The sequence below is a fragment of the Brachionichthys hirsutus genome, chromosome 12 (assembly GCF_040956055.1).
Source record: "Brachionichthys hirsutus isolate HB-005 chromosome 12, CSIRO-AGI_Bhir_v1, whole genome shotgun sequence".
In the NCBI taxonomy this organism is placed as follows: domain Eukaryota; kingdom Metazoa; phylum Chordata; class Actinopteri; order Lophiiformes; family Brachionichthyidae; genus Brachionichthys; species Brachionichthys hirsutus.
The window spans coordinates 10,360,500-10,383,882 of record NC_090908.1 but is presented as its reverse complement, the minus strand read 5'-3'; the positions used below and the strand labels follow the sequence as shown (position 1 = coordinate 10,383,882).

Here is a 23,383-nt window from a genome sequence, read left to right as displayed (position 1 = left end):
CATTTCCAGTTTAATCGGATGGGTTTTTATAAAGTGGTCAAAAAAAAAAAAAAAATTAAAACGTCAATTCAGACGGCTCAATTTCAGCTAAAGGAAATGTCTTGACGTGGTATCTTTCATTACTGCAGTGTGTGTGTGTCCAACGAGGTCATTAACGTTGGCAAGAAGTAGAAAAATATATTTAAAAAAAATACTAAGAAAAATACTGTCATACTTATGTATTTGTAGGATAATGAGTAGAAAAGGAGTTTTCAACTAAATGAGCTAAGTTTGTGGAATAAGGCACAGTTTCTGATAGAGGGGGAAAAAACTAAACATGTGCTGTGTAAAGTATATACGAGGGTATTTCAAAAATTTAAATTGTTCCAAATCACATTTTTTGTCCTAACATAAGTTCATTAAAAAATAAATATCTATTATCGTCTTTAAATTTAAAATAGTCTTTCAATCTCTGCTGTTTCTCGTCATAACCCACAATTCTAAAAGGAAATTGAAATGAAAAAGAGGACATGATCAATACCTAAATAAAAATAAAATAAAATAGCAGGCTGTATATAGTATTATTACAGACAGTTCAAATTGTACCAAGGGCGGGGGAAGAGTCACAAACAACAAATATTATACAGAAACTTTAGAAATGAATACAATTTGAGAATGCATATAGCCTCCCGGCTCTCATCTCGCCCCTTGGAGAAAATATGTGCCGATGCCCCCCGAGAACAAGGACCAACACCCCATCGTTTGACCCATCTCTTTGGCGTTCGCCGAGGGGAGGCGCGGACGATGCGAAGCGTCTCTGGCAGGGTCAGTTCATCGGATGCAGCGTGTTCACAAGGTCAGGGAATTTAAAACGGTTTAACTAGAGGGCCCGGAACAAACAAACAAAAATAACAAATAGAGTGGAGAGGATTTATTTGGAGTGGGATGTGAATGCGTTCTCGATGCAGAAGACGATGTAGGAATTGGAGCAGCTGCTGGAGCTTTGCTGCAGGAGGCCGCCGCTCCGTAGTGATGATGCCAGTCCGGTCACGGCGCGGTCGCCCGCCCGCCATGTTTCACAGTAGTGGTCTGTTTGCCGGTGGCCGAGGTTGCTTGATCCGTGCCAGACCATTTTATCTGGCCTAGAGGAAGGCAGAAACAAACAGAAGTCTGACTGTGAGAATACTTGGATGTATGTATGTATCGCCAGTGTGTTTTTGCCTTCTCTTCTGCGACCATAAGATTTTGTATATTTTTGGTTTTTGCCAGTGTTTTGGATTCCCGTCCTTTCCCAGCGCCTGCCCGCTGTGTTGAGTTTAGTATCTTGTTTTGACGGTATTTTGTGTTCCTGTTTTCTGGGACCTCAGCCAGTCCATGCCTTCGTTCTTTTAGTAGAGTGAGTTTTCATTTCTGTTATTCTGTATTGCCCTTTGTGTACGCGAGTAAAGAGTCCTTGTTGAACTTTCATGTGTGCCTCTGTTTCTACATTCTGGGGTCAACCCGTGATAGAAATAGTATCAAAGTTTCTGAGCTGCATGCTAACGCGCAGTGTGCTGTATGGTATCAGAATCAGTGCTCACCATGCACTATCCCTGAGGATATCTCGACCATCAAAGGAGTAAATCGGTACATCCTCTTTAGCTGTGCTTGCGTTGTCCCCAAAGATGGACTCCCAACTGCTGAACAGCTCCTGGTGCTACAAAGGAAAGAATGCAAAGCATTCAGTTTGCTTCCTCGGACACCAGAATCGCACCAACAAGCGCGTCCAACTCGTGCGATAGCGTCTCACCTTAAGGTTCACGATGGGGAAGCTGTCCCTATCCGACCTGCGGACGATGGTGTAGAGGTCTTGAAGCCTGGAGGACAGGAAGGCTCTGAAGGTCCCCTTCAGGCCGACGGCGCGAGCCTGCTGGAAGCACAGGAAGTCCGCCCCGCGGATGCCTCGCATGTTACCAGTTTGAGGTGCGTTCAAGGCGATGAGATGCAACTGATGAGAAAGCGTTTATGTTAGCTATAGGTTATCTTAGGAAGCAAGATGTGATAGATAAGGAATGGACAACACACACCCCTGGTCTAAAAGGTTCCGCATGGCCAGCAGGCTCTGGTACAGGTGGGTTGTGTTGCCACTGGGGAGTGACGGGGAATCTGCTCTCGGTCTGGTGTGTTGACAGTCTTCCGTCGGTCTGCCCTGTGTTTCTCGAGTCTGGCAATCCGGGCTCAAAATTCGGAGGGTACCTGGGCTCTACCGGCGGGTGCGGCAGAGGTTCAACGGGACGGAGGGCAGAGCCGCCCTGTGAGTAATGGCCAGCTCCGTCGGTGTAGGAGCGGTCCGGTGACTGGGGATACAGAATCACAGGAGGAGACTGGACTTCTGGGACTTCATTTTCCTTGAGAGGAAAATTAAGAGATTGTAAAAAAAACCGGCGTAAAGAAGAATGTGTTCATGAGTAGCTTTCTGCAAGTGCATCGTACCAGATCTCTGAAGAAGGGAGTGTAGTCCCCGAGCTGAAAGGTCAAAACAACAACAACTGCTGTTTATTGAATGCTAACATCTGAAATTTACCTTTTTTTTTTTTTTAGTCTGGTGTGAAATGCATTTCCGTACCATGACTTGCCGCAGTCCGCTCCGTACTCTCAGATAAAGGTAGCCGTTGTCTATGATGTAGACGAGGCTGCCCTCTGCCTGCCGTCTGGCGGTGGCGATCATTGTTTCGTATGACCTCAAAACTGTCACCTGAGGAAAGCAAACGCAGCATTTACTGATATTGTTGGACCCGAATCTGCTGTGACTAACTTCATAATACATTTGCACGATGAAATATTCAGGGCCAATCAAAAACTTTATTTATTTATGGCAGCATATAAACACAACATGAATAATGTGTTCCATCGTAATCATTGTGATTCCAGTTTAATGCCGCGTTCACAGGGATTCAGGCAGACTTTATACAGACTGGGTAACGTGGGAAAATAAAACAAAACCAAACGCACGTTAAAATGTGTTGCTATGGTGATATTGTATTGCATTTATACATAATCAAATGTGTAATCCAACAGTGTTTAGCTATAAACTATAGCTTTCCCTTGACTGTTATCTTGTCTATTTAAAACACAGTGAACTTATTATCACTTCTTGTCTCGAGTATTGTTTTCTCTCTGAATATCGCAGTAGAGGACACCGTAGACTAAATTATTTTATCCGTTGACAGCGACGTCTTCTAATTTTACGGACCCATTTTCATGCAATAAAATATCAGCTGCCTGAATCCATTTGAACGCAGCATGAGAATAACGGTCACAGTCAGAGGATCATAAAAAATGCAGTGAAGACAGTTACCCCAGAAGAGACACCAGGATTTCCAGGGGGCCCGGGAGGACCGGGGGGTCCGGGCACACTGACGGCTTTGTGGGGGGGGGGGGGGGGGGGGGGGGGAGAAAAGAAAATATGAAATATGCTTAATGATTCCAGTGCAGCTAATTATTTAACATCAACACATTCATTTCGGATCATTTTCAAAGTAAATTCTAATTTCGCAGTTTTATGAAATCAAAGATTTGCCTCCATCTTCAGTATCTTCAAAAAGTCCCCAGGAAGGCTAGACCGATGCAGATAATTTAAAAGCAGTCACTCACGGAATGTTCCTGCACCAGGATTTGAGCTAGCAGGGAAGCCCGGAGGTCCGGGGGGTCCCGGAGGACCTTGGCGTCCGTCGTAACCAATTCCTGGCAGCCCTGGTGGTCCCTGGGGTCCTGCAGGACCGATTATTGCATCTCCCTTTGGACCCTGGTGTGAAAGGAAAAGTAGTTTATCATCACAACTGTAACGGGAATATCAGTAGAAATACAAATACTACGTAAGGAAGAATTCACCTGTCGGCCTGGTTGGCCCGGAAACCCTGGTGGACCCTTTGCTCCTACAAAATTTGGCTCATAATATCCACCGCTGGGTTCCCCCTTCTCTCCTTTTAGACCCGTTTCTCCATGCTGTCCCTTCATTTCATTCTGTCGGGAGGCAGTTGTCACATTTTGAAGACTTCGTTCCTGAACTTAACTCATTCAATGCCAGCCATTTTCAGGTCGCTTATTTTGCCCTAACTTCAAGACCCATGGTATATTATGTACTATGACTATGCAAAGAACAAATGTAAGCTTAAAGTCTCTTCTTTCATCAGGAAAAGAAGGCGTGTTCCTACTATTTTCCGTTCTGGAGTTATTGGCCATTGAAGAGGGGCAGAATCCAATTTCAAACCTAATTGACCTCTTCAGACGTCAATTTGGCATTGAATGAGTTAATCAACTGATGAAACTGGTTTACCTTTAATGCATACATGTCCAAAGTATCTCCTGAAACGAGAAGTGTTTTAATGAGTATTACATACATTCAATAAATACTTAAAATTCACTGCAAAGAGTGAAAATGATATTTTATGCAAACTGGGGTTTACCTGGGATTCCTGGAAGACCTGGATCACCAGTCTCTCCCTTCTCCCCTTTAATTGCTACAAAAAAATACGTTTTATACATAATATCCCCCATGTTGACACCTTCTGTGTTTTAGTCACTGCAAATCTAGCAAGACCTGACAGCGTGTGTGTGTGTGTGTGTGCTGGAGGTCATACCTGGGTAATTCCTTGACATTTCATATTGCTATACGCAGACACAGAAGACACTCAGTTAGGCAATTACCGGTCCTGGAAATGCTGGAGGGATGGTGAGTATATCTGTCTGACATTACGAACAAGGTACAAAGTTTGGGACCTCATGTACTCACATCGAAACGACCCAAGGGAATGGGTGGACCAGGGGGTCCAGGCGGTCCAGGCGGGCCGGGAACTCCCTGATGAAAACAAGATTATGATTCACATTGTCTATCAACCCACGTGTTTCTATGACAGGATGCAAACACAGCTGATCTTTATCAGATCAAATTGTATTTATGCTCATTTGTCACTTTCAAAGAGATCCCAGGGAAGGAAAAGCATTAAAATAAAATATTAAAAAAACTAAAAAGGTACCTTTTTTTGTGCCTAATGCAAAACTTGCCTTATTTTCTCTGACTTCGTGTAATTAATCAAATCTCATCCAAATTTAAAACACCAGTATAAAGCACTGGAAATAACAGGAACACTTACTGGATAGCCATAGCCTGAGCCACCTCCTGGCTCGCCTTTCTCACCCTGGTATCCATTTATACCAGGACGACCCTGCCAAAATAAAAATTATTAATACATTCCAGCGCAATATTTAAATTCAGCAACATACATTAGATCAGTGGGAAAAAGGAGATGCGTACAGGTCGACCAGGCATTCCAATTTCACCCTTAAATCCAGGAAGTCCATACTGGCCCTTAAAAAACAAAGCAGGAAGTAAAAGATTATATTATAATGATAAAATGTGTCCCTTCTTATCATGCGAGCATATTGGCATGGGCGGGAAGGCTCAGATACATACAGGGGGTCCAACTGGTCCAGGTGGTCCTCTGCCTCCCTGCAGGCGTGATGATAGGAACATATTGGTTTCAGAAACAAATGTGTGTGTGTGTGTGTTTGACAGAAATTTGACAGACACTCACACTCAGGCCTGTTAGCCCATCCGGAGACAGAAGATTCCCATCAGGTCCGATCACCAATCCCGGCTCACCTTTCTCACCCTCAAAAGAAGGAACGGGGCAACAATGACACCCGTCTCAATATCTACGAGCGGATAAATCAATAATATTTCAATATACAGATGGCAAAATCTTTACCTTCGCTCCATAGCCTGAAGGACCAATGTCCCCTCTGTCACCCTTTGGTCCAATGGGACCCTGGAGGACAAAGAGAATAAGATCTATTATATGACAAGAGGTCAAACTTTATTTTTTCATGCTAATTTGAGCAAGCTACGTGAAGATGATGATGTAAGACTGAGGCTTACAGGGAATCCCGCTTGTCCAGGTAATCCAGATTCTCCCTGTAGAGGAAAGCACATCTTTACATCTGACTTCCACTGATTGGTGCTGCAGGTTATGTTCACAGTCTGTTTATTACGTGTCACAACATTTTAGAATGATTCCACAAGCAACTCATTCTATTGGGCTGAGCTCATTCTAAAGTGTAGGCTGTAAATGAAGAGCAGCTTTTATATTATATATTAATCATACATAGCTGCTTTGATGATAGATTAGAGTGGAAACAGATGTTTTTTGTTTTTCATCTATGCATAAAAAAAAAAAAAACCTGTGATGACAACAATCCGATGTTCTCATAAAATTCTGCAAAATCACACACACGTCAGCGCTGAGTTGTCTTTGGGAATGGTGGTAACATCACTGCCCCAAAAAACAAAAGCAGACGAGCTAATTGCACGCTTCACGGCGAGGTATAAAATGTTGACGTGTCTCCGTTGACAGCTCACGGTGTGGTTGTAATCACAAGTGTGCAATCAACTTTATATGAGTTGCAAAAAAGCTCAATAAAATAAGAACAACCTCGTAAACCGAAGTGTGAAGGCGGTCGCCCCTCTGTTGGTACAGATGTGACCTTTTTAAATGGGAGGCACAATAACGTGTGTCCCTGTGCAGCCCCTCGTACAACATTTGTCTGCCTTCAAAGTCTTTGAAACAATGCACATCTTCAATAAATGCAATAAAATGGGATCAAACGTGAACACGTATTGAAAGCCTGAACAATATTTTGGCACTAAAATCAACTTCAGCTATAGCTCGGTTTGAGACATCCTCTCTTTGATGGTCCAAGGTTTGGCTTTTTGGTCTGGACCGTGGTTCTGGGGCGGTTTAGCATGGACTTGAGATCAAACTAAAAGTCACCAAGTCCTGACAAAAGAGCATTAAGTTGCATTAAGTTGCACTGGAGAAACAAACCTCAGGGCCAATACTGCCAATGACTCCCTCCAACTGTAGAGAGACAAGGAGAATGGGCTCAAAATGCAGATCGTTCCTGATTACTTGTGGATTTCAGTCTGGAAGGAGTTGACTGACACTAAAGCAAACGGCACCGCTTCATTGTCTTTAATGTGTTTGTTTTTTACTTACATTGCCTAATGTGCGGTAGATAATTTGTCCTGGTTGTCCAGGTGGGCCAGGGAGTCCAACTCCATCGCGACCTTGCTCACCCTAAAACCACAGCGCACACGCACACAGTCTTCGTACTTCTAAATTCATCTTGTGGCACAACAACAGTGGATTAGCATCTTCCGGATAGCAGCTTTGTAAGTGAAGATGATGACTACAAGAGGGGGGATACTCACCCTCTCTCCTTGGTCGCCTCTCTCCCCCTTTGGTCCCTGTACAATCAAAGAGGAGTGAGACCTGTTTAGCTGGTATGATCCACAAAGTTTCATCGGAATTAGTTGAATTCTTTCCACTAATATTTGTGGAAATTGGTGCAGTTGCTCTTAAGGTGGAGTTGGGAAGAAGGAAAGTGCTTCCTATATGAATCTATTCCTGACGGAACAGAGGTCTGTGGTCTGTCTTGACTACCTGGGTAGTTCATGATTTCTGTAGAGATGGTACAATGTCCTGTTTCACTGGAGCGTCAAGTGCTGTTTTACCTGAGGTCCTGGGAAGCCATCCAATCCCGGCTGCCCGTCTCGTCCTAGAGAGCCTTCGCTGCCTTTCTGACCTGGCAGACCGGGGAACCCAGGTTGTCCAGGCACGCCGGAAGGACCCTGAGAGCAAAAACATGTGTCTTGGTTATCTGAAAGCTTATTTCAGCTACAGGAGCTGCTGCTTATTTTAAGTTTTGTCAGTGAAGACTGAGTTCATCTTCAAAAGTATTTCCTCAATACACAGAACTGACCTGTCTTCCTTCAGGTCCTCTGATACCGGGAACACCACCCGAGCCCTCCATGTCATCCTTTAAACACCAACAAACATTTCTTGATTTAAAAAGTCCTAACACTTTATTTGAATTTGAATAGAGTCTTTAGTCGACTCGACCATCTTCATCAAACGAACGGAGAACTTACAAATCCAACACGATGAATTGGTCCAGGAGGCCCAGGAGGTCCAGCCAGGCCAACAGGTCCAATGGGTCCAGGTAAACCGGCCAGTCCAGATTCTCCTGCAGGTCCCGGTAGACCGGGAACTCCGTGTTCTCCCTTTAGGATGGAATGACACGATCAACATTCAGAATTGATGAAGCAACATACAAAAAGGTATAGTGTGGATGTTAAACCGCGTGTTCAACCAAACCGCAGCCAGTGTTCAGATTAAACTCAGAGTCATATCTGTAGCTAACAATATTTTACAAACATTTGCATATCGTCGGAAGGCATGAATCCCCTTTGATGGCTGACATGCTGGAGCCCAGTTACCTGAAGGGGCTTAGGAGAGGAAGAGGATAAAAAGCGAGGAAGCAGAATGGTGAGAAAAGAAATGTAGATGATTTGCTGCAGGGAATGAAAGGGATGAGAAAAGCTTCCAGAGATAGTTGGATTAAAGTTGCTTTTGAAATAGCCAATTTCACATGGTTATTACCTTTTCTCCTTTGGGACCAGGAGACCCTTGTTTGCCATCAGTACCTGGTAGACCAGGTAACCCCTAGAGTTTGAAAGATCGGGTTCAGATACAGTAGCTGATTCGGTTATAATCATGAATCGGTTTGAGGGGTCACAGAACGATTTGTTTGGTGGTGGTGAGAGACGAATGCATTGACACCTACAGTCTGACCGGGTTCCCCGTCCTTTCCTGGTGGTCCGAAGGCCCCAGGACCTGCTCCTGTGACTTCTGTAGTGGGCCCAGGAGGGCCAGGGGGACCGGGTGGGCCAGGTGGTCCCTGCATTAATAAAGAGTAATCTGATGTTTACGGCTGCTGTCTTACAAGAATTGTGTATTTAAATACTTATATTTTCTCACCCGAATAGATTCAGGATCTGGGATTCCCGAGCCTTCCATGTCTACAAAAGTCTAAAATATCATGATTTTTTTTATTTTATTTACTAAACAATATGGAAACACTGGCAGTCTTTTGATGATGCAAGTTGCAGAAATTACAGCATGTGACAAAAATCAAGACTAACTCACAGGTTTGACTCCTGGTCCTGGAGGTCCTGGAAGCCCTCTGGGACCAGGTGGACCCTCTCCACGGTCTCCCTGTGTGCATGAGTCTCATTAAAATAAGTTCTATTTGACACATTGTCCACATTTACACAATAGTTTTTGTTCATTGTTGATGAACAGAAGCGGCTAACCTTCTCTCCTTTCGGTCCACTATCACCTGGAGTTCCTGGGAAGCCTGGAAGCCCTTCGGGGCCCTGTAATACAGCGATGGATTCTGAGTTGCGCAAACCATCATCAAATGACTTCTTCACAGTTTACATAAAAGGTTATTTATTCATGGTATTGTTTCAGAGAAAGAAAACAAAATACTTACTTTACTTCCATTCTCACCGGGATCACCCTGAGAAATAAAGAAAAGCAAGTCCTCTGAGAAAAACGGAAATATTTCTATAAAACTAACTTCTGCATCCTTATTTGCAATTCCATTTTTACATTTTACTAAAGAAAATTGCCAAAACATTTTCATTTGCTTCATTTCTGTATTTTACTGACTGGCTCTCCATCAGCTCCTGGTGGCCCCGGGGGACCTTGCGGACCAGCTGGTCCTTCAGGTCGGGGGGGACATGAAGCGAGTGAGCCATCTCGGCAGGCTCCTGGCCCAGCTGCAGTCCCAGGAGGACCAGGGGCCCCGGGTGGCCCTGGGGGACCAGAATCTCCCTTTTTCCCTTGATAGCCAAATCCTGCACTGCCCTGGTAGTAAAAAGAGACATCAGTGGTGGCTGAGATGGTGATTAAATAAGAAGTCTCTCAGTTCAGCACCAATAGATTCGTCCAGTTTAAGAGTTATCCGCAAATTCTCTAACTTACTTTTACTCCCTTTTCTCCCGGACCTCCCTGAAAAAGAAGAGAAACTGAAACAAGTCAGTGTCAACGTCTCGATCATGGAGGTGAAAATTACGCACTGAATATCTTACAAATGTACAATTAGAACAGAAGCTGAGCTCCAATTCAATTATTTCAAACTTGTACTAAAAATGTTTAAATATAATGTTTAAATATACAAATATACAATTAAATAAATGACAAACGACGTATAACAGGAACAGATTGGCTTGACATTTTGCAGACTGTACTCAAATCAAATTAGGACTTGGAGCGCCCTCTAGTGGTTTTTATTGGACACTTGGCAACCTTCAAAAGGGGAACCTGTTTCTTGCATCATCAGGGCATCGATCGCAGCTCCCAAACCACGTCTTATTCAAGAATTCCATCTGTTCAAAGTAGAACATTTAAAAAAAAAGTCCAAACCTTCTCTCCACCGACTCCGCCTCGAGAGCTGGAGCTAAAGTCGGATTCTCCCTTCGGCCCAATTGGACCCCTGTCCCCTTTCTCTCCTTTGTCTCCACGGTCACCCCTGTCTCCTTTATCTCCAACTGGCCCTGAAGACAATGATGACGGACAAGGTCCTTAGCAACCTCTTGAAAGGACCTTTCAAAAATGACTAATGATTCCATCTTACATCCAAACAAAAATATAAACTTACAATAAAAGCAAAATAATAATAATACATTTTTACTTGATAAAGCAAGGATGCAAATCCTTAATTAATGTCCAGGTTGTGACACCTTTTCACACCAGCATGCACTACTTTCTCACAGTGAATGTCTCGCTTTCAGTGGCGGTGGTAAGAAATAGAACGATGGAAACTCCTAACATAGTGTTGAAGTCATAATTTAGAGAGATGGAAAGTCATAGGGTGAAACTGATTCCTTTCAACAACTCTCTGCTCCAATTAAAAATGGCTTGTTTTGAGTCACACATTAATAACAACTTCACTGGTAGAGAATGAGCGCTCATGCTCACTAAAAGTCCAACCCGGCAGCTTGTATTAATCTTTCTGTCCACTAGATGGAGACAACAGCCATCACTCTGGTTCGTGGTCAATGAGGGAGGATGAGCTCTGCTGCCTTGAGCACTGTCCTAAACATTCCCTCTAAGCGCTGCAGGTGAGCAAAGTCACAGAATGTGGAAAGGAAAGATCAATTTTTCGTTATTTTATTTTTCCAAGTGTGAAAAGTCTGACCGATGAGAGAATATTCTGTGTATTATTTTATGATTTCATTCATACAAAACATAAAAAATAATCCAACATAAATTTTGTTCGAGTTCTTTCATCATGTTTAACTCACTCATTTCTCTTCCTACTGTCACCTCCTCCGTCCCGGTCAGTGGTGGCTGCTGAATGGGCCGAGAAGATGGAGGAGCAGTCTGCAGAAACATAAGCATGCAATAAAGAGATGTAGAATAGATAACGAAATGTAAATACTTTATCAAAAAAGATAACTGTTTGGAAAGGTGCAGTAGATTACACAATAAGCCAACGTCTTAATTTTTCATTACAAATCAAAGCATTAAATAAAGTTTTTATATTGAGCAGGTACTTTGGGCCGATCCCTGGCAAATAGACCGTTTCGTAATTCAAACGGACCAGCCTGCCTGGCTCAGGAAGAGCGAAAACAGATCCAAGGTGGAAGGGAACATTTCAGAGACTGTTGAGTTCACATCTCTACAGAGACCCAGTCCCAAGTACAGACTTGTAGACAGCAGCATCCTAGAGACTGTCCACTTAAAGCTCACCAAATGAAAATGGCTAAATCCTTAAATGCAATTAAAATGTTGGCATTCTGATTAAATTTCACATGATCCAAGGAAGAAAACACGCGACAGAAAGTATGTTTGATATTCACATGACTAGAGCGTGCACTGCTTGTCCCAAAGTCACGTCGTTTTATTGGTTAGACTCGTCGTTGGAAACCATCAATGGGGAGTCCAAAACTATCAAATTCAACTGCGTCTGCCCAAAGTTAAGGCGACAAACCGATTAGGTTTGTCTAAAACCTCCGTTTGTGTGTGGTCACCTCTTTGCTGCCACTCCAAACCCCGCAGTGAACCTGCAGCGACACGAATAGCCCCCCCCCCCCCCCCCCTCCCCCAAGAGCGTTGGTGGACAAAAGACAAGACGGGTCAGCCTCCAGTCTGCCAACAACCGTCTGTCACCAGGAACACAGCAGGAACTGACGGGAGCATGAGTGATTGAACGCTGGGTGGGATGGGGATGCCTTTGGTTAAGAAAGGGAGGGGGGGCGGGGGCAGGAAATAATGCAAATACCCCCCCCCCCCCCCATGTCTGTAGCTCATTCCTCACAAATTGTCACCTGTTGGAATTCAAAAGAAGAGTGGGATGAAGAATGTAGGCGGGGTCGGGGGGGGGGGGGGGGGCTGAAGGAGCAAACGAAGCCGGTGTTGATGTTTAACCGCCGTCTCCTCCGGGAGGCCCGTTCTCTCCCCGCCGCGTCGCGCTGTGCCGGCTATGCTAAGAATTCGACTGCTCCCAGGAGCTGATAGGAAGTGATGCCGGTCTCTCCATCACAGCAGGAGCAGACGGGTGGGCGGCTCCCATCGTTTGAGCAGAGCGTTGACAGATTTGAACCTCACAACCTCCTGAATCTCCCAACAGGCATGCAGCTCCCGCAGTAAAGCATGCAAGCATCTCGGAGGGAACAGTTTTGGAATTTGAACACATCTGTTTTGCTTCTGTATTTTTTATTTTTTTAAATAAAACTACTGCAGTGCCAGCGTGGAGCAGGAACATTGTTTGGCCTCTGGAATTGCCGCCTGTAGCTTTCCTGCGAGCAACAATTGAATTGTGGCCATGATGCCTGGCAAAAACGCCGTCGCTTTCTTTCCTCCATCTAATCTTTATCTTCAAATCCGTAAAACGTAAAAAAAAAAAAAGTGGTCTCACAATCGTGTGCATCCAGGTGTAATTGTGCTCTGGATACGTTTCCGCTTCATGTCTAAGGCGACTACAGGAATGACACTGGCACGGATGGCCGACGGACTCCGACATCTATCGCTTTGAATCCCAGGATGACAAAGTGGGAAGTTTCGCTCGCTAACCGGTCTCCGCTCAGACTTGCCTTAATTGCACCGCCTGGACAATTGTGTCGAGTGTAGGCCCTATTCTGTGTGAGCAGACATCAGATTACATGCCAGCTGTTGTCTGCATTGCATTGCATATTACTTGATGCCAATAAACGCCTCTTGGATGAATGGGGAGAAAAAGCCCCTTGTAAAAGCAACTTCTGACTCTTCATCAGGCTTCCTGTCTCCTCTGACTTTCTTTCCACCTCTGTCAGTTCCTGTACACAGTTGATGGAGAAACCAGTCAGAATAACAAAAGCCTCGAGGCTTATGGGGGGGGGGGGGGCTCCGACTTGGATCACATCAGGTCCAGATTGACATCTGGTTTCCTTAACGCTCCGCTATAATTTGCAGGTGGGAGGGAGCGCATGCACACAGAAATGATGGTGCGAGGCGGACGTGTTTCTCCATATCGGCCCCCGCCTGACTATCTCTCTGAGGGTGGAAAGATGTGAGTGGGCGTCTGATTGTGGCTGTGAGAGAGACAGAAAGCAGAAGAGGATGGAAGTGTGACGGGGGGAATAGCGAGATGAAAGGAGAGATGTGGATGTGCATTGATTAGATCGGGGTGGGGGGGTGGGGGCTGCTAATAGATGTGAGCCAAGAGGGAACTTTGACTCCTCAATGTGAGATAGAGCCAGCCCTTATTTTACTTTTTTTTACATCAACTCAGCAGTTCTCTTGAGATGAGCGTCCACTCAGAGTAACGCGAGACATTTGGGGACGTACGTAACTCCAGGACGGCCCAGTTTGTCAATACTCTTCATCTATGCATCTCAGACTTGATCAGCTGTTTGAACCTTCCTCAGGAAACAAAGCCTTCATTTGACATCAAACGTCTTTAGTTCCAGAGTGATGTCCAGGAAGGAAGTGCTAGAAAAAAATGTATTCCACCTTTTCAGGTTGGGGGGGGGGCTGTTTTATTTTTTTTCTCATTGATTGATGGGAACATCGTCCAGCAGAAAGCTGAGGTCGGGGCTCACATTTTTATACGATGCACCAAACTATTATCTTGAGGACAAAAACCTTGAAAGTTGATTTCAAGATGACTTGTATAAAAACAAAACAAAAAAAAAACGTTTTTGCACACTTTGCAGGCCAAAATGAAGTAATATGAACTGTTGTTCCGTACCGTCCACGTATGTATCGCCTTGTCCGGTTTTGGAGGTATGGTTTCCTCGTAGCCGCTCCCGTCACCTGAAGTCTGGGGAAAACAATTATTTAACATTTCATTTAATGTCGACACTATTGTTTTTTTCATTTATATATAAATGAAATATATAAATGCTCCATTGGATTGTCAGTTCATAACTTCTTCTCAAATTCAATTGAGGTGAGACTTTTTATTGCACATGTTTGCCTATAATCTGCGCTCCTGTTGGTATTTGTTGTCATGCATCTTTAGTCTTATAGGTTTAGCATTTTTACTCCCAAATCATCCGTAATTTTCTGACTTTATATCAGTCATATGTGTGGTATATTTGTTGCATCAGAGTGAGACATATTGTAAACCTCGTGTACTCCGTACTACGCTTGCAAGGCTATCCGACTTCTCATGTCCTCCAGACAGGAAAGGACATGGATGCTGTTGGTTTCAGGGACCGGGACAGCTGCGAAGCAGCGTTGAACGAGATGACAGTAAAACGCTGCTGGTGGGCTGCAGCGAGGCACCTGTGTTTATTTGTGTGTGTGTGTGTGTGGGAGGGGGGGGTCAGGGTCAGTGGTGAACGGGGCTGCAGGCGGTCGCACGTGTTCCAGCGTTTGTTGCCAAAAGAGATTCGACATGCCGGAATACATGAAGTACGGTGAAGTGTCATTGCTTAATTACTCCGGTTTGCAAATGCACAGCCGGTCCTCGCTTAACGGCGGAGTTGCATCTCGATGCTTCCGGGGTGTACCCATAGAAAAGCTGGGATAGAGTCCAGCAGCATCCGTCACCCGCAAAGCGGATAAAGCGGACATGAAAATGAGTGATTTTTTTTAAATATTTGCATTCATATAGGCCATTTATACAGTACATATGTATTACCCATAACTCCACTGTCAGGGCGATTCCTTGTCTCCCAGGCAGTGGACGTTGAACAGACGTTGACATTTCGGAAAGCCCGTCGTAACTCCGAGTCGTCATTCAGTGAGGACCACCGGTATTTACGAACTATTCACCGATTCCAACTGCTTTTAAAGCTGCTGAGCTTGAGCTCATGTACTTTGTGGCTCTGACTTGCTTTAGAATGCTAATATTGTAAATTCAGGTGTGAAAAATGATTTCTGAAATACTTGTGCTGCTGCGTGTTGTGAAAGAAAGTCGTTCTGTTCGCTTGTCAGCTATATTGGCAGAATAAACCCACCTGAAGTCACATTTTAGTTGCACTCACCATGTCTGAGTCATCTCCATCCTCTTCGCAGTGCCGCTCGGCTGCTCGGGGGTCTCCAACCACCCTCAGCTCGCTGATCACCCCCTGGGGGTTAAACAAGGACAAAGGGGTTTAGATGTTCTACGCCATAATAATGTCACACCCGCACGCAGAATGGCGTTAAACAACTCGGGTTTGGTGAAAAGCAGCCATTAGTTCTGTACCAAGAGTGAAGTTATTTGAAGTGGACTAGGTTTATGCAATGAGAAGAAAAGTCAAGTGGAGATAAATGGTGATTTAAAGTCGATTCTACTCGGCCTTTTGACAGCGGTGCCTTTTTTCAATGTTTAAGTTTTGTGGTCTTTTTTTTTCCTGACAAATTTGCTTCAGATCTTCAGATTGTTTCGCACGAGAAAGGCCAAACTGTCACCACCTCATGTTCTTGCATCGATGAAACAAACCCTATTTTTAAGAAAAAAGGAATGTCAATTTTATGAATACATAGTGTAAATATTTAGATATCAAAAGGTCTAGCCAAGTCTTAATTAAATAAAAACAAATTACATTCTCAAGACCTCTGTGTCTTTGGGCCACTGATGGGTTAGCAAATGTCATGTGACCATTATCCGCCGAAAGGACAGCCTGGGAGAGCACGCACACACACACACACACACACATCTTGTGCACGTTCGGTGTGACGTCACATGGGAGGAGAATTCTCCCAGACGCGAGTTTTTCAAAATATGTCCCCTCAAGAAGACGGAGCGCTGAGGAAGGCATGCAAGTTATGGTTCTAAATAGAACTTAACCAGTTAGTGCAGTCCCTTGTTGATCTTTTTAAGCGTTTGAATTTCTGATTTCATGGCTGATTATTGAACACACCAGAAACTTGTCAGGGTCAGCTCCTCCTGCTTGCCCGACGAAGACCCCAGCGCCGGCCTCCAGCTCCATCTCGTCCGGGGACCTCTCGATGGGCATCGCCTGAGGGTCGATGTCACAGTTGAGGTACAGCATCACCTTGTCGTCCCTCACGGCGACGGCGAAACGTGTCCAGGTGTCCACCAAGGAGGGCACGAGGAAGCTCGCCGCCTCGTACGACTCCTCCGAGTCCGGTTCCGTGTAGAACAGGATGATGTTCTGGTTGGCGCCCTGCACGTCCGACAGTTTAACACCGACGTACATGATCTGCTGCGTGGCGTCGGTGATGGCGAAGATGACGCCACCCCTGTCAGAGGTGGGCTTCAGGTGGAAGATGAGGGAGAAGTCTCTGTAGAAGGGGCTCGGCAGGTGGGCGCGGGCCAGCTGTCCCGTGTTGGCGTCCAGGCCGAAGACATATCCTGGGGTGTTGTCGGGCCCAAAGACCTGGGTGATCTCATTAGGAGGAGGATCTCCGATCAGCTGTGACAAGGAGACGCCGCTGTCCTCTGTAGGGGGGGGGGGGGGGGGGGGGGGGGAAGAAAAGGTGGACGTGAGGCCAGAATACACACAGTAGACACCCAAGGTTAGAAAGGAGGGCTGCGTGTCGGGGCCTATTAGAACAGACTCGATTAGGGGGGTGATTTAAATTACTGTTAGTTACATGGAGAGTGTGTTTGGGTCTTTTTCTTTGTTTGTAGAGAATCTACTAGAAGCATTTCCACTATTGGGAAGGATGGACCAGGAGAGAATAGTTTGGTGTGGAACCAATACTTGGATTCGGAAGAGGATTCTGTCAGACAAGCCAAACATGCAGGATGACAGAATGTGCTGTAGTTCCAGTGGAACTAGAGTTTGTTCAATTATTCCTTTTAAAGGCAGTGAAATGAGGATGAGCTAAACTTCCTGTAACGCTGAACCGTTCTCAGAAGGACCTGCAAAACGATTCTGCTCGCAGGACCCAGAAGCAAATCATTTTGCTGCTTTGGGGAAAAGAAATATGGAAAATATCAGCAGCTTTGTCAATAAGAAATCACAAGGAATATAAATGATGATGATGATGTAGAGATGAAGGCACAGTTGTAGCCACTACATTTTTTTCCTGCCAAACTCTGAGGCAAATATATCAAATATCCAAACTGTTAATACCGAAAAACGATTTCCGTCTATTGTTGATACGATCCTGTGAAACTAAACATTCCCAAGGAGCCACAAACCCTTCCATCTTGCATCTGTTAAATGCTATGCTAAATGCCCCCCCCCCCCCCCTCACCCCCTGACATGGGGAGCAATGGACCTCTTGCATATCTTGACTCATTCCTCCATCACCCAGGGTGACTCTGTTAAGGACGCTGCATAATAACTGAGCCGTTTAGGAAAGACAAGGAACACGGGGAGCGACGTCCATTCAATCACACCATGGGGGGGGGATCAAACCTCTGACTGGCTTCAAAAATGTCTGCTTTGATCAACATTTTTATTTTCTCTTGTGAATAGACAAACTGGAAGAAGATGAAAATAAAAATGACTGTTTTCAGAGGAACACTTGACGCAGTTTCTGGGGCTTTGAACAAATGCTTTGGTTTGCTCCTGCTGGGCGATGTGAAAGCTCTATTGGCCCGGTTCAAAGCCCGCCTGCTGGCCCGAGCGCAGGAGAGCGGCGAGCTCTGCACTCAGCTTTGTCGAGAGCTTAAACACTCGCGGTGCCGTAGCTGAACCCCCGAGGTCCTGTAACCTGAACATCCTGAAAACGGAAGATGCTTTCATTCGAGTCTGAGCTAAGACGAGGCATGAAAATACTCTCTGGATCAAACTATACGCAATCAATAAATATTAATATGTCATCAGTTATTGATACATGTGTCGCCAGCATGCAATCATTTATGATTCCAATATATTGTGCGTTACGAGGTCAAACGTCAGGAGCAAATACGGATGAACATCTTCGCATTGTGCTTTTTTTTTTTTCTAGATTATTAAAGACAAGACGGATTTCATTCCTCGGTACATCGAGGGCAGACTGGGAGTCTTTAACTCCTTTGGGGTATTTTTATTTGCTCAACCAACCTGATGTTTATTCTGATGAAGTCTGAAGGGTGGGCCTGTCCTCACATGTTGGAAGCCGGCTCACGTGAAATTGTGACTCAATAGGGAATTCCATCACGAGGGGAATAGTTCTGCTCATATGGGTGCCGAAGCTGCCGTTCAAGACCCATTTTCCCTAAAAGAAGTGCTGGAAACGTGAATGAAGTCAAGTTCATTAGCAGAGGATGAAAAGATCTGAGCTGCTTTTTGGTTTGTAGGAGAATGCTTCCGCTGCAGTTTGCATTGTCACCAAAAAGGTCGGCCATTTGTTCCGCCGCAGAGATCAAAACTTCGCGGTGTTACAAAAAAGGCTCATTATCATTTTGCTCATCTCAATTCAGGTTTTTACAAATAGCTTTTGTTAACCGCCGACAGCCTCGACGTCTCCCGGGCATTGAGAGCGTCCGTTGATAGATGGCGAGGTGCTGAGTTTATGGTGCGAGTTTATTGACTTCTGGGTAACAAACCCTGCTCTCTTTTTTTTTTTTTTTTTTTTACTTCTTAGCATTCAAGGATTTGTTCCCAGAGTTTCTGCTGCCCTGTTGATTAAGCTGTATATACAGTGCGAGACTGTATACTGTATACAGCTTTGGGAAGTCCAGGATGCTCTATAATCCCCTGAAAAACATTTGGACATCTGGATAGGTCCAGGAAGGTTTGTGATTTCACTGACTATACGCTCCATCACAATTTGAGGAGGAGGCCATGCTGACGAGGGCAATAGTCGTCTGAGCTATGACTGAAGCACCAGGGTTCCTCGATGGAGACCAGACAATGACCAAACCTGCTTTTGATGCATTTGTGTTCTGCTTATTTGATCATTATCTGATCTCTTGCACGTCTAGTTCCAGGCTTTGAAAACTGATTTGTAGTAAAAAGAAATCAGTGTTTTATGCAAAAAAAAAAAAAAAGATTTCTATTTCCCTGTTGATTCAAATTTGACATTTAATTTGGAAAAAAAAGTATTTTGATATGTTTAGGATTTTGCCGTTAATTGCTGGAGGTGTTGCAGAAAGCCTGCAGCAAATAAAGATGCATGCAACAAACATCTCTCTCCCACGATTGCTTTACAGAATGCGACCATCTTAGCTCAGAGGGGTTTACATGATTGCCCTGGTTCTTCGCTAATGGGTCAATAAACTGAAACCCCAAAATGAACACAGGATGTTTTAAATATACTTTATTTCCTATCCTCTGAGCATTTATTCTTTAAGCTGGTGACGTAAGACATTGAACAAAGACCACATAGCAGTCCAGGAAGTCGGCTTCATGTTGGTCCCTCCGGAGACGGCGCTGTAATTCCTAGGCCACAAACAGGAATGTGGATCCACCTCCAGCTGAGCACTTTACTCTTTTGGGGACGGAGTTATCTGATCCTCTTCAAGTTTTCTACCAATAAGGGACAACTTTTTGAGCCCCGACAAAACCTTAGCCACATAATCTTGACTCCATAAACGTATCTTCAATGCTGGACAACAAAATGGTCCATGTGACACTCGCTGAGGGACAGTGGAAAAAGAGTCCCTGGCAGCAATCAAGTGAGACTACATTGTGCCCATTGGGTGACGCCACAGGGTGTCCCCAACCAACGTGGAAAGGGGACCATATCTGACTGATTAGTTTTTCTCACATTAAGTTTGTCGCATCTGCTCCAGGTATCGCATTCCTTTCCCCCGCGCTGATGGGCAACTTAAACATAATCCAAAATACCGAGAGAAAAAACCATGAAACATTCTTGACTGACATTTCAGACTTAAATGAAAGATGGAGGGTAGTATTAAGACCAAACTATGAGTGTCCTTCTCCCACACATCCGTGAAAAGCTCGCCAGGTGCGCCATAGGATGGGCTCTAATCCATAAATCTGAAAGCATAGATTGCACAAGACAACAGCCCGAGATAAAATGATTGATGACTATCAACCTCAGGAATAAAGCTTTGGAACAACCTTACTTTGGCCAGTTGTGTGTGACGTCAACAGCAGCAGCCACTTCACTGATGAAGATGCTTATAAGTCTTCTTCATCTTTTTAGGACAAAGCAGCCTAACGAGGACTGTAGTAACTATGTAATAAAGTCATTGAGCACATTGAAGTTATACACCCTTAACATCGCAGCCATCACTGCAACCTGCAGCATTCCTCTTTGGTAGGATTTTTGCATCTGCAAATGAGTGGAAACAGATGTTCTTGGATGCTGTAAATTTATGTCGATCAAAAAGAAAAAAAAAAAGATGATTTAAAGACAGAAAGCCCTTCAGTGGTACGGGGATGGAACGCTGCAAGCTAACATCGTGGTATAAAGTGAAGTAAAGTTTCCAGAGATTTCAAACAACAATACAAAACAGTTAAAATCTCATCACACTTGTTTTAAATAGCTGAAGCATAGAGCTAACAGAAAGGCCCAACTCTCAGAGCCCCTAATGTCGGCGGCATAGAAATCAACGCCACCGTCTTCGCACGGTGGCATCCGTGAAACGAGTCAAACACAAATCTGCTTCAGCCCCGGACGCCTCTTTTCCACTCACATCTGTCAATGAAGAAAGCTGTCGGCATAGATAGCGAGGCTGCATAAAGACGCCGACGCCGCGGCGATGCGGGCTGAGTGTGGAGGGCGTGATCGCAGCCCAGGGAACAGGAATACAGCTTCAAAGCAGGTCGTAATTCACAGGTGCAGCTCGCATACACAAATAGAATTCCTCCTGTTAGTCTGTTTGATAGAGAACCAAGAAGACGGGATGTTCTCTCACAGCAGTAAACGTCCGAGTCATCTTCTCCGTCATTTCTGTGATTGCCTGTGTCACACACACACACTGATCCTTTTTTTTTTTACATGTAAAAGCATATCATCAAGCTATTTAGCACTTATTCTGCCGTACGACTACTGGAGTTAACCGAACAGCAAAAGGAACACTCAACATGCCGTATTATCTGATTCTAAACGCATGCTAAGATAAAAAAACTCATGTCGACATCATCCTCTTTCGATTTCACAATCGCACAAATTTAGCAAAATCCACTGAAAGACATTGCCAAACACATAATTGCTTCCCCGTGCATCACAAATTAATTTACCCATTCAAACAATGCCATCAAATTACCCACAAAGCTGCTCGCGGTCAAAAGGGGACATGCAAGTCTGCATGCTAAATTACGTTCTGTATCTCATGCCCAATTTGTTTGCACAAGATCGACCTCTGTCACATCAACTATTTTAGATCAGGCACAGCTAATAGAAAATGTAAACCTTGCCGTAACTCCCAAGAGGAAGACACATTTGCCTCAGGAAGAAAAATCAAATAAAACGTTGTTATTATGAATTTGTGTTATTAGAAACAAATATTTTTAGATTAAAACATTTTCTGGTTTTGGAATGGCTAAACTGGATCTTTTAATGCACATTTTATTTTACAGCTATGTTCACTATGGACTGAATCTCTAATGGATCAGTGACAGCGTTGCAGAATTTACAGAATTTACACACTAAATATTGACGATAAATCCACTGAACTGTGTGTGTGTGTGTGTGTGTGTCATGAAGACATTTATCCATCACACCACATGCGATTCAAAGGACCTACGTGTAACACTTGAAGGAGAGCAGGCGTCATGCTTGTTAGGGTAAGGTCAGAACTACGTTAGTGTACTTTACACATATATTTTTGTTTCTTCCATTCTTAGTATTTCGACAGTAGTGTCAGGGATAACTGTGACGTATCCTGGGAGGGTAGTGGATGATAACGCACAGGCAACGTGGGAGACAAGGGTCATTGAAAACTGGTTCTAAATGAATGTTAAATCCAGAATTCATTTGAACCAGTGATTACCTTTCTGGTTGCTAACTGACACGCACTGACACCCATCCTCCTCCTCATCTGGGAGTGTGTGGCACTCCACAGGGAGGCGTCCCTCGTCCAGGAGAGTCCAGCAACTGTCCCGCAGGACTTCGCAGAAACTCCGACAAGGCAGCGCCGACAGCGGGACCCCAGAACCGCACTTGGGTACCAAGAGAAGGCAGAAAAACCACTCCAAGCTACGGTGGCAATGCGACCTCAAGAGCCATGCCCATTCATGAAGGAGCACCTTGATTTCCTCCATAGTGCTGTGGTTCAGGTAATTGGGCACAACAAACCATTCCCCAACCATAGAGGTGCAGAAAGGAAGAGGAAACTCTGCCAACAAGCATCGTGACGATTTAGCTTCTTCTGTGTGGCTTCCAGCTGCCTGGCTTATTGATGTTGACTGGCTAGCGTCTTCCTCACTTGTGAGTTTTTGAGCAGTATTGGACACATGGCTAGTCATCACTGTCTGGCTAGCTGTTGTAGCTACGCTTGGCACTTGAGACTGGGCTGTTACAGGAAATGATGCTGTGTCTTGGTTCAATGAAGCTTCCTCCTGAGCTGTTGATTCACCATCTGGTAACTGAGTAACTTCCACTCGTTGATTGGTTGTTAGCTCACTACTGTCTAGTGAGTCCCAAATATAGCCGGCTTCCCTATCTACTCTTGTAAGGTCTACTTGCTGCTTTTTCTTATAAGACCTCTTTGTTTCATCACTCGATCCCCAACGATCATTAATTCCTGTTCCAGAATCAGCTTCAGACCTGAATCCTGGGCCAGACCGATGACCTGACCCAACATCTGATGCAGATTTAGGTTCTGATACATTTCCTGTAACCCTAAAATGATCAGCTCCTCTAGAACCCATCCCCTTTTGTGAACTGCCATTACCAGGTTCAAGTGCGTCTGACGAGATCCCCGATGTTCCGTTTTCTGATGCACTTTCAATCCCCACGTGTGCTGCAGTGGTCAGCTGAGGAGCCTCAGTGGTCTCATTCCAAGTCTGCTTGAGCTTTCGGATCTCATGTCTCTCATCAATCATCTCCACTCCAACATCTGCAATGCTCTCTGACGGTAGTTCTCCGCTACCTGCTGGACTGCCAGATCCCTCTCCCTCAGTGTCCACTGTTGGAGCCACAGTTGTAGCAGCAGTCCAGGTCCAGAACCAAGCATCACAGTAGACCACCCACAAGGCCAGCAAAAACAAAGCTCCGAACTGGGTCCTCAT

General features: G+C 44.7%; 1 protein-coding gene across 1 annotated transcript; it reads right to left on the bottom strand.

Annotated features, from left to right (window-relative positions):
- Positions 1 to 910: 910 nt before the first annotated feature.
- On the bottom strand, positions 911 to 23,383 carry col18a1a (collagen type XVIII alpha 1 chain a). Its single transcript, XM_068746580.1, has 41 exons — positions 23,047 to 23,383; positions 22,144 to 22,716; positions 16,202 to 16,743; positions 15,341 to 15,424; positions 14,098 to 14,169; positions 11,171 to 11,249; positions 10,290 to 10,420; positions 9,849 to 9,875; positions 9,534 to 9,731; positions 9,355 to 9,381; positions 9,173 to 9,235; positions 9,006 to 9,074; positions 8,838 to 8,888; positions 8,644 to 8,757; positions 8,460 to 8,522; positions 8,297 to 8,371; positions 7,949 to 8,080; positions 7,780 to 7,836; positions 7,532 to 7,648; positions 7,229 to 7,264; positions 7,014 to 7,094; positions 6,843 to 6,875; positions 5,897 to 5,932; positions 5,727 to 5,786; positions 5,553 to 5,630; positions 5,432 to 5,467; positions 5,273 to 5,326; positions 5,112 to 5,183; positions 4,751 to 4,816; positions 4,599 to 4,626; positions 4,425 to 4,478; positions 4,295 to 4,323; positions 3,850 to 3,981; positions 3,613 to 3,763; positions 3,317 to 3,381; positions 2,585 to 2,713; positions 2,452 to 2,484; positions 2,046 to 2,366; positions 1,769 to 1,966; positions 1,560 to 1,675; positions 911 to 1,121 (listed from the first exon to the last, which is right to left on the bottom strand). The coding sequence occupies exons 1-41, from the start codon at positions 23,381 to 23,383 to the stop codon at positions 911 to 913; spliced, it is 4,830 nt and encodes a 1,609-aa protein (XP_068602681.1).